This window comes from Neopelma chrysocephalum, unplaced genomic scaffold (assembly GCF_003984885.1).
Source record: "Neopelma chrysocephalum unplaced genomic scaffold, ASM398488v2 Primary Assembly neopelma1_44, whole genome shotgun sequence".
In the NCBI taxonomy this organism is placed as follows: Eukaryota; Metazoa; Chordata; class Aves; order Passeriformes; family Pipridae; genus Neopelma; species Neopelma chrysocephalum.
This window is the reverse complement of record NW_020897703.1, coordinates 16,415,140-16,429,304: the sequence shown is the minus strand read 5'-3', so window position 1 is coordinate 16,429,304 and position 14,165 is coordinate 16,415,140. Positions and strand designations below refer to the sequence as shown.

The window sequence follows — 14,165 nt, the reverse complement described above, 5'->3', positions numbered from 1 at the left end:
ACAGATCTACCATGGGGGCTGGACTAGACCATATTCAAAGGTCGCTTCCAAGCCAAACAATTCTATGATTCTATGATTTCCCTGAAGAGAAAAAATAAACTGATGGAAATCAAAAGCATAAAAGCATTTTGGCATACTTTCTTCCTGAGGAGAGAAAGTGTACTTGGATATAGTGCTTAGAAGAATAAAAACTATTAAATTAATTTCAAAAACAAAGGCAACACCATTCCAGTCGGCATTAAGACATAGTAGAACAGTACAATGAGTGCAATAGGGGCAAAGAAGCACTTTAAAAGAGAATATGAAAAGAAAAAAAACAAACAAAAAATGGCTTAGGCTATCAAACAAAAATTTAAAGGGCCTATAAGTGAACTGTTCGCAAAAACATTGAGTAGAAGGAAAGCTGAGACCCTGCAAGGGGAGAAAACCACCTGGCCATTTCCAGATGCCATGACTAATGGGACACAGCTTGAACTGACGGGGTTTAACAGGCACTGGGGAAACAATTCACATACCCCTCAGTAAAACCACCTTTGACTTGAATACGGCAAAGGGGTTTTCTACTTGTTCTAAGCACCATAAAGAGATAAAAATAACCACATTCTGTTTGTCCTATTGAATAGAGGATTAAAATAACTGGCAACGTTTTAAGTCATGAGCTAGAGGTGGATTCACCAGGTCACAATTGGAAAAGGAGAACTGCCAGTCCTTGATAAGCTTAGCAATTACCATTCTTTTATATACAGAACTACTCTAAGGGAGTACAGCTTCCTTAAACAGCAATAATAGCATATCCTTTGATTTATACTGCAGTTCTCCAGCAATACAACCAACATCCTGTTTTCATCTTAAAGTACAGCTGGGCAGTTTGTCTATGGGCTTTATTTATCAGACCCTATAACTGAGTGCCTTGTCATTATAAGAAACAGCACCCTTCAACTTAGCAGTATTTTATCTTCCTGGTTCTTTCCTTATGAAAATTCTTACATGATACCAACCCAATCTACAGAGCACATGGATGCATACCAAGTGCTCTGAAACAATGTTACTTAAGTTTATAAATGTTAACTAAAATAGTAACACATTTCTCCCACCCAGGAAGTCATGTAAAAAAAAAAACCACCCAAGAAAATTCACAGAAAAAGGAATTTCTTACTTTATGGATTTCAGAGAAAAGGACAAAAATATTGCTCAAATTATCTAAGCTGTAAGATCTCCTAAAGCCTTTAAAACACAAATTCCCGATATCTTACACCATCTCTGTAAAGTTCTCCCTGGATTTACAAGTTTTCCCTGAATATAACAGCAAATCTTTGTAAAATGCCTAAAGGAATATATGTTTAAAACATTTGATTAGAGATCTCCCAGATTATTCTGTGTATTTAATAATTCTGTATCCTGTGTCATCGCAACAGTCAGAATCCTGTCAGAAATGCAGTATTTTCCACATTCTTACCCATGAAAGTAACCAGCCAAATAGCTTTTTGAATTATTTATATGCTCATACTCTGTAACCATGCAGTAACTCATGAACATGCCATTCATATGTTGTCACACTTTAGAAATAGAAAGACCAAGAGTGCTTAACTGTTAACCACTGGATTTGTTTAAAACAGTTTTAGAACAAATTCGTGTTTGTTGAATACATTAAATCACTAAAACCTTAAAAAATGAGGAAACTTTTGTTAGCTATATCTACAAGACATCAACATTTTTCATCCATTTATCCTCAACAAAATGGTAAGCAGCATATCAGTACAATCTCAGTGAAAACAAAAAGGCAATTACTAATACCCATATAGGGCCAACTTCTTATGTAGTAACTAATGACCCCCATTCAAGAGCAATAAAGAACCTAGGATTTGTCTACACCGGCCAAAAAAGGCCGTGTGGGGTGAAGAATAGGCAAAATTACACCAACACTGCTACAGCAGAAGAAGCCAAAGTGACAAGGTATGCAGATCAGAACATCACCTAGGCCAGAGCTTCTACTCCTGTCCTTAGTGGTAGAAGCTAGGTCAGGGACAAGCTGCAGATAGTTCATTTCCTAAAATCTCTCCAAAATTTGTCCTGATTTCTCTGATTTTAACTGCAGTAGATCAATGCTTTAACAGAATGTTGTCATAAAACTAAAGTTAACACGTGGAAAATCAGAGGAGTCAGTCAATCTGGATCAAAACTACATGGGCAGCTATCTACACAGATCATAGAAGCAGAACACTAAAACTCAGTTGAAAACTCTGAACTTTTCAGAAGTCCACCTTCACCTTATTGAGTGAAACTTCAAGTGCCAGTAACCCAAAGCCCACTCTCCTAAGTGCCACATTTTCTCTCTCCCACTAAGTATGGGTTGGATTTTGAATGCCGCACAAAGGAGGAAATCCATGGAAAGAACACTGTCTTCTTATCAGAGAAGAGACTCAAATTGTGGGTAATAGACATCCAGCTGTTCTTCTGACACACATAAAATGACAACGATCAGAATTTTTGAAACTTTTATTACATGGATATAAAGTCACTAACATATTGCTGTCAGTTTAAAGCAGAAAGGCTCTCTTTGGATCCAGAAATTCAAAGCTGACACTTCAAAAACATCCCAAACTACAAGAATATCCTAAGATGAATACAGGCAAAGGACCAAAAGCCTTGTCTAACCTTAAAAAGAGAAAAAGGAATTACCCCAGACTTTCATGATGACCAACAGTTTATCACTGGCTTCTTCTGACTGAAGAAGAGGATATAAAGAAGCTGCAACAAATCCATTCCACCAGTTCAACAGCAGCAGCAAACCTACTCAGTTTAGAACAAGACATGGAAACTTCCTTCTACCTAGATAGGCCATAAGGGAGTAGAAAGGTATGCAACTGCTGTTAATTATTCAATGACTACCAGAAACCAATCAACCAAAAAAAATGGCAAAGAGGAAGAATGAATCTCCATATCCAGTGTCAGATCTCTGAATGAATTGATCTTTCTCATAAAGAGTCACCAAGCCACTTCTTTCTCCCTTGTCATTTCAATATTTCAGTGAAAATATTTGTTAATTGAGTGATAAACACAATGGTACATAATACTGGTATAGCTACGTCAGTTTGAGGATGTGATTCACCTTTTCTGATGGATTTCATTTTACCATCAGGAGCCAAAAGTTTTTTTTAATGAGTTGAGCTAAATGACTGAATGTTTACAATTTCAACCAATGCTATGCCATATTTAGCTATGCCTTCTTATCTTCGAAAAAGCATCACATGCTCTTTTACAAACAGACTGGAGATCTTTCTACCATATTGAGCATTTATTCACATGATACCACAAACTGACTCAGGGAAACACTCAGTGTATGACTGAGATGTGAAATGTGATGTGACAGGATGTGGGAAGGGTCAATAAGAGCAGATAAGAGTTTTCCAGATCTCATTACGCTTTTTTAACTATTTTAAAATGAAAGTTAAAACATTTTAAAATATTACTTCTAACCTTGGAGCTTTTGATTCCATGTAACAGAAGAACTCTTTATACACTCAACCATTTTTCCTTTACAGGAGTATGTTGTTAGCAAATAAATTGCACACTTTTCAATTAACTAGGGTAGAATTTTGCAACAGTATTTCTATCTTAAGTTGCTAAAGTTCTCCCAGGTGGCTCTGACAAACATTTTTACAAAATAAACAATTCACTGGACACTTCATTTCCTACTGCAGATCTCTACACCATGAGCAGGAAGACACAGTATCAGCTTGTCTGAGAATAGACAGATTTCAATCAGGAAAGGTGAAGAAATATTCAGCTGTTCTTCTCTAGTGAAGACAGCATGCAGGATAGCAGCCTCTTATGCAGGGAGGCAGAGTGGTGACTGACACTATATAGGTCTTTCCACAAGACCACTCAGTCAGGGTACCAAGTAATTTTACAATTTCCATCTACACTCAACATATACGAAATACTGCTTGGCATTGTATAGGATGACGTCAGCATTTATGTTATGTGTCATTACTTCCAAACATTCTCAATTATAACATAAAATCTTATTCTGGATTAAGAGCTGGCAAACAGTCTTAAGAAAAAATAAATCCTGTAAACCTGTTAGCTGGCAGGCTTTACATATTGGAACTACAGAATCCAGGAAAATTTTGAGGTAAGTGAAAGCAGGAAGAAGATCTAACAACAGGAGCCTATAAGCGGTATCTTAAAGCCCACCACCAGAAAGAAAAAAATAAAAACCTATTGATTTGCTTGAATATTTCTAAAACTATCATAGTACCAAATCTCCATTTTTTTTTTAAATAAACCATTGAATATTTTTAAGGTTTCATTTAACATTTACAATTTATTGTGCTTCTTTCCTCCCTTACTCATTTGAGATTTATGGATAAAGATGCATTAGGGTAGTGTATTTTGGGAGGAAGACTGGAAAGTTTGTAAGAATGTTTGGGCAGTGGAAATACGAGAACAGTCAAAGATGCTTAGAAATAAGACAGAGATTCCAGCAGTTCAGACAGTGATGTCAGATCTTTATTACTTTTCCAAAATAAGCCGCTTCAGATTCTCTCCTATACCCCTCACAATTGCCAACCAGCTCTGAAGAAGTGCTTATGAAATGCTTTGGTTTTCCATATCTTCTACATTTTCACATTGCCTTTCTACAAAAGTGAACAAGCATTGCCTGCCATGTTGAGAATATCTCGACAATACCTATGGTGGAGGACGGAATATGTGTCCTTCACTGCAAAAGAAGCATCAAAACAAAACACCCAAATTACCTAGATTCCAAAATCCTCTGAACCCTGCAGTTATCGCTTGGCAGAAAATCAGACCCTTCTCCCTACTCCCTCAAAAAACCCCAGTCAACCATCAAGAAACAAGAGAAGCATTAAGAAGCTAAAGGAATAAAGACACATTTGACCCAGTTCCATCAGTTCGTTTCTACAACAAACATCTTGATAGCCTGTCACGCAGACATCAAATTAAACATACCTAATTCTGAGGAAGGACAGCATATAATACATTAATAAAATTACTGCTACTGGCCCAACAAAGTCCTAAGTAAACTCTGATTTAGTTGAAAGAAGAAAAAAAAATCCTATTTAATGTCTCTAGCTATCACTGCCTGCCTTAAGACCTCAGCTCCAAATCCTGCAATGTCCAAGGCATTACTCAGCTGTAGATAAGTGAGCAGATGAGATCAACAACTGCAAAGACAGTCAATGACCCTGCTTTAAGGGCCATTTGAAAGGGCCTGGGAAACCCTTCTCCCCTTAAACACTGTGGCAAAAATAGTCTCCATGCCCATATAAGTACAAGGGAATAAGATGCATTACGCTTGGTAAAATGTGACATGCAATATTTAAACACAAAGCCACATTTATAAGTAGAATCTATAGTTTCAGAGTGACGTTGGGGAGGAGGAATCAGATACAGGGAGAGCCACACACATACCAAAAAAAAAAAAAAAAAAAGTCCCACGCTAGATGGGCCCAAGCTGAAGGCCCAAGCTCCTCTTAAATCTGAAAATTTAAAAGAATGCACAAAGTCAGAATCTAAAAAGGTCCAATTGTCATGCTGCGTTGTAACCCCTTGAAGCAAAAACAAAGTACTTTTTTTACTAGTAGCTGTGGAGTTATAAACTTACTTGAAGTCTAAGATTCAGCAAAAAGGGACTTTCTCCAAGCAGTGAGTACTTTTAAAACTAAATGAGGTAAATATAGCTCAAGGAGGGTGCCAAGGATGGAATTAGTGAGGCTGCTTTGTAATGTGGGTGGAAGGAGAGGATCAAAATTGCAGGCAAGGGGAAGTCAGAGACCATGAATCAGAGACTGTGAGAGAATACAGAAAAGTTTATGTCTGGAGACTTCAGAGATTAAACAGAAAAAGCAATAATTCTTAAAAAATTCATAAGTTTGGAAACCTAGGAAAATTTTCAACATATAGTGGTACCTGATTTCTGAGGAATTAAAGTTTCTGAATTGAAAAATTTAAAAAAAAAAAAAATCAAAGCCCAGATTTCTGGCATGGTTTGAACTTCTGATTTTACACAAATGCCTGAAAGTCATCAGAAATTCCACTTCTGGAAATTCCACCTACAGCACTATCATCATCAACTAACACACACCTAGTGTGGTGACTTACTAACTAAAGAAGTAAAAATATCCATCCATTTCTACTCTCTCAAAGTCAAAATGGTTACATATTTAACTTTGCACGACATTAATTTCTAATGAAAAGGACAAAATGTTTAAATCCACAGCTACTAGTAAATAAAGATGTACTTCATCTTTGCTTCAAGGGGTTACAACCCAACATGACAAGTTTAAAACATTTGTTTTCTCAACTTTGTTATTAACAGACATCTTGGCTCCTCTTTTTTTTACTAGATACAGAGACAAAACATTTTTCCTCCCAAGTAGAAAGAGCTTTCAACATTGCTGTCACAAGAAAGTTAAACAACAGCTACCTCAGGAGATTACCTTCTACCTGCAATATTACATTCAGTTCTTTCATCAGTCTAGTTTGACAGTACAGAATAACTGATCTGGGCTTTACAAAAGTCAAGAGCAATACAATGATAAACAAACAACTGGTAAATAAGTGAATGAAAAAAACACACCAAAACAAAACAAAAAACACAACCCAAACTTGGCACACCAGATTCTTCCTTACTGTCCTTCAAATTACCTTGATACCTATGTATAAAAAGTTTCAGAACAATAGTAACACATAGTTGCCATTGCCACTCTACTGATGGTCCCACATCCTTGAATGTTGCTACTTAATTCACTTTATTCGGCAAAGCTTCCAGCACATCAAACTGGAGGGCATGGAGGGGACACAGACAGACAAAAAACCAAACTAAAGAAGCAAACTAAAAGTCAAACTGAATGAAACATAAAAAAATACAATTCATTTTGTGAAAAGAATAGAAGAAACAGTTCCTCCAGATAACTTTGTCAGTAGTAAGTCTGTATTAAAGGGACAGATGAAGATGCTTATGCTCTTCCCACAGCAAAATATTTAAAAGTTACCTGCTAAACCTCATGTATAGAGCATCAGTCTCTGGAAGAAAATCCATCTGAAGATCTGACATGAAATTCAGGTACAATATCAAAAGGGAAAATTAGTTCTCAATATGAAACTAAGGCCCATGAAAAAAAAACAAGACTGTTAAATCAATACATCAATAATTCAGGAATATTAAACTGAAAATGGATTTAATTTTAAAGAAAAATACCCACATTTCTAGTGCTGTTCCTTTGAGATAGGATGGTGTTTTGATTGTTGGGGGGGTGTTTCTTTCTCTGTGAGAAAAATTCAAGCTCACTACATTTCTTGTTTAACATAGAGCGACCATGTGCATTGTTTGGGGAGGACGAGAGGTTTATCTGTTATTAAATAAGATTGAGCTATAGTTTCCAAGCCACGTAACTCTGTTTCCAGAACAGAAATGAAAATGAAAGAAATATGCAGAAAGTATTTTTAAAACACACCTAAGAAAGCACAGCTTGGAAGCTATTTCTTCAATGAGAACCTCTGTAAAACTAAAGCTTCCAACAAAACCAATGCATTCTCACAGGAGAAAGCTTATGCCTAGCTAAAAATACTCACATACTCTATTTTCTTTAACTGAAAATAGCAATCCTGACAACTCTAGTCTTGCAGCCGAGTTGACATTAATGCAAACTACCAAGGGAGACATTTCATAGATTAGGGATCCATCCTTTAACTACCTATTGCACTTTGATCATTTACAACAACCAAAAGGTACAAACAAATGTACATGCCCCTTCTGAACTCGACAGCCTCCTAGAAAATAAAAAACAAATCCAGGAACTCTGAATTCTGCAAGGATTCCCATGGTATTCCAGTTCTGCAGAAAAAAGCATTTCTTAAACCATGAAAAAAAAATTCACTTTTATCCATCAGTCTATCACCATGGAGATTTTAAGTCAGAACACATCTACTGGAACTCCAGTTAGTAAATATTTAAGTCTACTTTCATGAAGAGTTGCGTTTTTAATTGTGCATCCTTATTTCAGGAGAGAATTCAGGTGAAGCATCATCATGTTTTTAATTGGTTGTTACAGCTCAGAACAGCAGGGGTGGTTTTCCCCCTTGAGCTCTCCATTGTCCTATACTGCACAGTAAGAGTTTCCTCTTCATTGTGCTAACACTGGGCACAGCCACAGAACTCTACAGGAATCTAGGAGCCAACATCTTGGCTTCTTGTCATCCTCTAATGCCCTGACGTCAGCTCTGAGTTTTAAAGCAGTACATAGTGACAGCAAATACCCACAGTGAAGAGCAACTCTTTCTCAAACAGCAGGCAGCTATGTGAACTTAAGTCAGAGTAGCAGGTCAGCTGTTGGGGAAGCAAGTGAGAGCCAGGTGAAAAGAAAAGAAAGTGCACAATCAGATCGGTTTTAACTTGCAAGCATCCATAAGAGAAGACCTGGCATTCCTTATATCCACTACATTAACAGAGCAACTCGTCATACTGACTTGTTAATTTCTAGAAAAAAGAATAAATATTTAGTTGAGCATGATAACCTTGCTACAACTCCAAGGGCTGGCTGGATAATCTGGCATCTGCTGCTCCCCAGCACACATAAAACTACAACAGTGGCAGATAGAAACAACAGCAGTCAAGCTAGAAAAACTTGCATGCTTAGAATTTTTTTTTCCAAGCTACAATGAAGATAGTCAGAAGCGGTACTGGCCTTCATGAGACCTATTTTTATGTTGCCAGACCACAGGAGAGAACACTTATTTGAGACTTTAAAATATTCTGAGTGAATTATTTTATCTGTCAGATGGCAAGAGTCCCGAAGACCTTCAGTTTCCTCTGGAACCTAAGCTTTTGGTCCCCTGCAATGAACTCCTTTCTTATTCCACCCAAAACAGATGTGCCTACTCAAAATAAACAGTGATCTTCAGGTTTACATAAACACTGTGACCTCATTTAAAGTACACAAAACAAAACTCAAAACAAAAAAAATCCAGTAACAATAGAAAGAAAAGCTACCATAAGATGACACCAAAACCCACCTTCCAGTCTCAAGCACTTCTTCCCCTCAAATGCTTTTATATCTCATGATCTAGCTCTCGCTTTTCTTTTTCACAGGATACCATCACACTTGGACAAAGTTTTGAAATAACTCTGCTGATTTCTCTATTTGTGTATTACGCTCCCACACATTTTTTCACCCTAGTATCCACATTCCTCAACCCTCTAATGTTTTCTTGATCTCATTCCCACAGCAACACACTCCAACAGTGAATATTAGCGCTAACTACTCCATAGGCACCCAGCTATGACTTCAGACTTGACAAAGTTCGAGGAATCAAACCGGCGTTTAAACATAACATTCAGTTAATGGCACCAGTGTCATGCAACTATTTGATATTGCCTTTGTTAAGGTAGATGCACTAAAAAGAGCAACATAATCACCTCAAGAAATGTTATGTGTACACGAGAAACTCAGCTGGTAAATTGGCCCCTGGAATGATTAGTATTCAAGTGGCTCCTGATGGGCATCCACCCACCAAGGAGCTAACTCCCTGCTTCAAACATCCAGCAATCTCTATAGTCACAAATTCTCAGAATTCTTTCCATTTTGTTATTGCTCCATTAGTTGTTCTTCATCAGGGTCATGGGAGTAAGAAGAACACACTATTATCTTTAAGACCTCAGTCTAGGAGATGAAGCTCATCTGAGATGGAACTACTTGTTAAACCCATGACAGCCTAACCTCTGTCCTAGTTAGCACTACCATTTAGTAACACAAGTACAAAAAGTCTTGCTTTTACTGATAAAAGTTTATACAACAGTACAGCATACAGAGGAATAGCAACAGCTAATTCATTGCAAGAGAAAAATGTAGTTTCAGTCCTGACCTAAATTTCACTAAACTGAGCAAATTCAGACACACACCCAACCCCAGTCTGCTGCTGTGGCTTGGCCATAGAATGCTTGGTTAGAAGCTATTGCTACACTTTCTGTCTCTCCCCACACTCCGCAACTGGGAGGACTTCCATTTATACTTGAATAAACCTGTGGCTATGCTGTGAACTAACTCAACGAAACATAAGGAAGAGAGCTCAAATCAGTCTTCCAACCTTGATGCCAGACGCTTGCCAACACTACACCACAGCTGATGTCTCCAGAGATTGAAATTATTTGATTAAAAACTCAACAGTTTACATGTGAGAGAAAAGGTAAATTTCTTGTTCTTCCTGAAAACATCTCCCACTTCCTGAGACAGACCTGGGAACCATGGGAAAAAGACTTCTCTCCTTTCTCCTTATTAATTTCTTCAAATACATTCACTAGGCCAAGCAACAGTGAATGGGAGCATGAAGACACACACCAGGAGTGTTTCTGGCAGTAGGCAAACCAAAGCTCTTTGGCTCTGCCCTCTCCCCCATACAACCATGTCTATCTTCAGCCCCTGGAGAGCAGCTCTATCTGCTAAGCATGTTTGCCTTAGTCTCACAATGAAAAGGACAAAACAAAGAGGGTTTGCTTGGCTAAAGCAGGTTCGAAGCTGTTATTTTGTAAGTAAGAATATAGCTTTAAATATGATTTAAGGGAACAAATGAAATAATGTGAAATTCTCAGAAACTCATTACAATTGAATTAAAGGTGGATCTCAATGTGCATTCTAATATTTCAAAGGATATCAATCTTCTGTTCACCTAAATCCACACTTGCTCCAATATTCTAATGGCCTATTAAGCTATAAACACAGTTCATGGTAAAATCCTGTGTCAACTACTGACATCTACTTGTAATGTAAAAACTTATTTACTCCAGGGTATAGAATATCCAGCAACAGGAGGAAAATTGTGTTCAAAAGGTGGGATACCAACTACAGTCACTTTTTTTATGTGCCAGTATTAAATCACACATTTTCCTATCATCCCATAACACAGACAATACATAAAGCCAATTCAACTCTGTAATGAACAGCAGCAGACTGTGTCAACTGGCCTGGCAGGAGCACACTGTCATGAGTGCTACTCAGGGTAAGATAGATGAGCTATAAAAATGCCTGAAAAGTAGGTCCAGCCAAGTTTCTTCTGCTAAAAGAAGAAACTATGTGTCATTACCAGCCAGTAACTAGGCACACCTCCTATTCATCATATTCCAAAAAATTCCAGCTGGGCACACTTTCTATTCACCATATTAAAAAAAAAAAACAACAGCAGAAGCTGGGGGTTTTTTTTATTTTATTTTTCCTGTTTCCCGTTAAGGTACAGTGAGAATAACAAGGCCATGTTTTTCACCAAATTCAGACAAATATTTTTATCCACAACCAATTTTAATAAACAATTTTTCAATAGGATAGCATAATCCTGTACTTAAAAAAAAAAGTCTTCCAAGATATGACAGAATCCTTTCCTAAAGCTTGTTCCCATAGATCTGATAACAGATCTTCTATATTGAAGAGCCAACAGTGACTAAGTTATGTAGGAGTTCCAAGACTAAACAAACATCAGTGCTTGAAAATTAACAAAACACTTTAAAGGCCTCTAGCCTTCTTAGCAGTGAGCATAAATAAATTTTCTAAGCTGTGAAGAGTTAGCAGTAATTACTCCACAGAACTTCAAATAGTGATTTAAGAACACATTAACTGGTAAACAGTTTTCAGCTGCAGATTATCAACACTTTCAACCTGGCTAGACAAGTTAAGAAGATATATCACATCATTTGGTAATACATTTAAAGAAAATTGCTATTTCAACTGAAATTCTTCCCAGATTGCACAATTTTTCCTATCATCTCAGAGAACGACAGTAACTGCTTACTATTCAAAAATGTATCCGTGGACCATTTTCAGTAAAACTGTAAGTTGCCATTTTTGGTACAACCACATTTTTTTCCTCAAATCCAGCATTTTGATGAGCAAATGAGACCATCTCCAGGAAATAATTAAGACTGCCAATAAAGAACTCTCGTAATAAGAAAGGCATGGTAACTTGATTTTCTAAGTACCAAATTAAACGGGAAGAGCTGATAAAAGGCCTGAAAATACACCTGCAGGGCTAACGTAATGACCACTGCTGTTAGCTACATGTTTCTCACAACTGAGATGTGGATGCTGACAGATGCTTGAAGTCACATAAAGGGAACAGACTACTTTTCCTGCCTCAGATGTCAAGCAGCAGCCAAAATTCACTATACCCAACAGCATTATGGCAGGCAACAGGCCTAGTGAAACTGTCAGAACAGCTAAAGTTTTAATTGTGTCTTTTTGCTTGTTTTCATGTTTCTGCCCACACATAAAACTGAGGACCTTCAAGACATACCGTTTTAGCCCCTTCCTAATCTGGAATCAAGCCCTATTATCCTATACGCTCAGTCCTTCCAACTGTGCTTATATACCCAGAGTCTTAAAAGTGCATTGATTATCTATTCTGTAATTATACCTTCTACATTGTTTAACAATATAAAGTTCATTTCTCAATGGCTACATATAAATGTGGAATGGTGACAAGGCCTTAAGTGAATAAATACCCAGCCTTTTTTGAGTCTTCCATATTCACTACAGCCATGACTTCAAACTGATTTGATTGCTGCTGCAAATACTACAGTAAATTGCCATCATTTGCATCTGTTTATCCTATAGACACTTGGTCAGAAAACCAAGTAATTCATTTTTGCATATAGTATGGAAGCTTTAAGAAAGTCTTTATATTAAAAAATACACTCACCATGTATTTTGTCTCTTCTATTTACAGATAACTCCAGCAGTCTCGCCAGTAGTTTGATTCACTCAAGTTCCTACTGAAGTTATTGAGCAAATTAATTTTCTTCAAACGTATCTGACTACTTAAGGAGAAATTATCCTCCTCCTAATCTATAACTGGGGTAGTTTTACTTAAGATTTAAAAAATATATTCTTTAAAGTTACATTTTCTGACACATTATAAGCAAATGTTCTGAGAGGCCTAACATTTAGAAAGAAACAAACCAGCCCTTTTACTAATCCCAACAGACGCCGCTTATTTATTTTCCTTGCCCCCCAGCGTGGGAAGTTACCAGAGCACCGAGGAGGGCCCAGAGCTCCCACACCGCCGCCACTCTCACCCGGAGAGCTAGAAGCTGACTCCGCACACCTAAGGATGCTCCGGCAAGTGTTGACCCGCAGAGATCTCCCCGAGGAGATTTCCCCAGCAGAGCCGCGCACCCGGCGGGTCCCGCGCTGGCAGCGCTGCAGCCCGGCACAGGCAACGGGACGGCGATGCTCGTCCCTCGCTCGCCGCTGCTCGGCCGGGCACCGCCGAGGAGGGCGTCGGCGGCCCGGCGGGCTAGTCCCGCAGCCCCGGCCGGGGGAGCAGCCCGCGCTCAGCCCGGAGAACCGGCCGAGATGCCGTCGAGGCTCCGGACGCGGCGCTCCGCCCGCTCCCGCGGCCGTTCAACGGTCGCGCCGCTCCATCTGCCCCCGCTGCGAGCCCGCCCAGGGCTCCCCCCGCGCCCCCGCCGCAGGAGCCCCGGGCAGGGGCACAGCCCGCCCGCCCCCCGGCGCCAGGGAGCCGCCTCTCGCCCCTGGCTGCTTCCCAAACGCGCACCTACAGCCGGGCGGCACCGCACCGGCCTCCCGGACCCGAGCTGCCCCCTCCCTCTCACCTCGCCCAGCCCCGCGCACGGCCGCGGCTCCCCGTCCGCTACCCCTCTGGGGCCGGGGCTCCTGCCCGAGCCGTGAGCTGCGCTTACCCGCAGGGCGGCGGGGCGGCTGCGGGCCGAGCGCGGGCGTCCATGCCAGCGGCCGAGGGAGCGCAGGGCGGGCGCAACCCGGGGACCCGCCCGCACGGCGCCCCGGCTCCCCGCCTCACCTGCTCGGGGCGGGCTGGCGAGGGCGGCCCCGCCGCGCTGCCCCCGGCGCCGCCTCGCCCCCGAGCGCGGGCATTGCCCGCTGTTTACAGTGCGGACACGGGGCGCCTTCCCGGGGCGGCGGCCGCGCTCAGGGCTCCACCAGGCTTTTGCCGCTCACGGAACCACACCTTGGGTGGAGGGGAAAAAACACGCACACAAAAAAAAAAGAAAAAAACCCAAACAAACAAAAAACTTCGCGGCGAGAAATTTGAAACGCGGAACCTTCCCCGCTCCGGCACACGCGAAGACACAGAGACTCCCTGTTCCCGTCCCAGCGCCTCCCTCCCGCCCCCGC

General features: G+C 40.1%; 1 protein-coding gene across 2 annotated transcripts in view; it reads right to left on the bottom strand.

Moving 5' to 3' along the window:
* COBLL1 (cordon-bleu WH2 repeat protein like 1) overlaps positions 1 to 13,781 on the bottom strand; it is a 76,863-nt gene extending 63,082 nt beyond the window's left edge. For both annotated transcript variants that reach the window (XM_027678721.1, XM_027678722.1), the window contains exon 1: positions 13,712 to 13,781. In XM_027678721.1, the coding sequence (XP_027534522.1) occupies positions 13,712 to 13,755 (44 nt within the window). In that variant the 5' untranslated portion in view covers positions 13,756 to 13,781. The remainder of the gene's footprint in view (positions 1 to 13,711) is intronic.
* Positions 13,782 to 14,165: the final 384 nt, after the last annotated feature.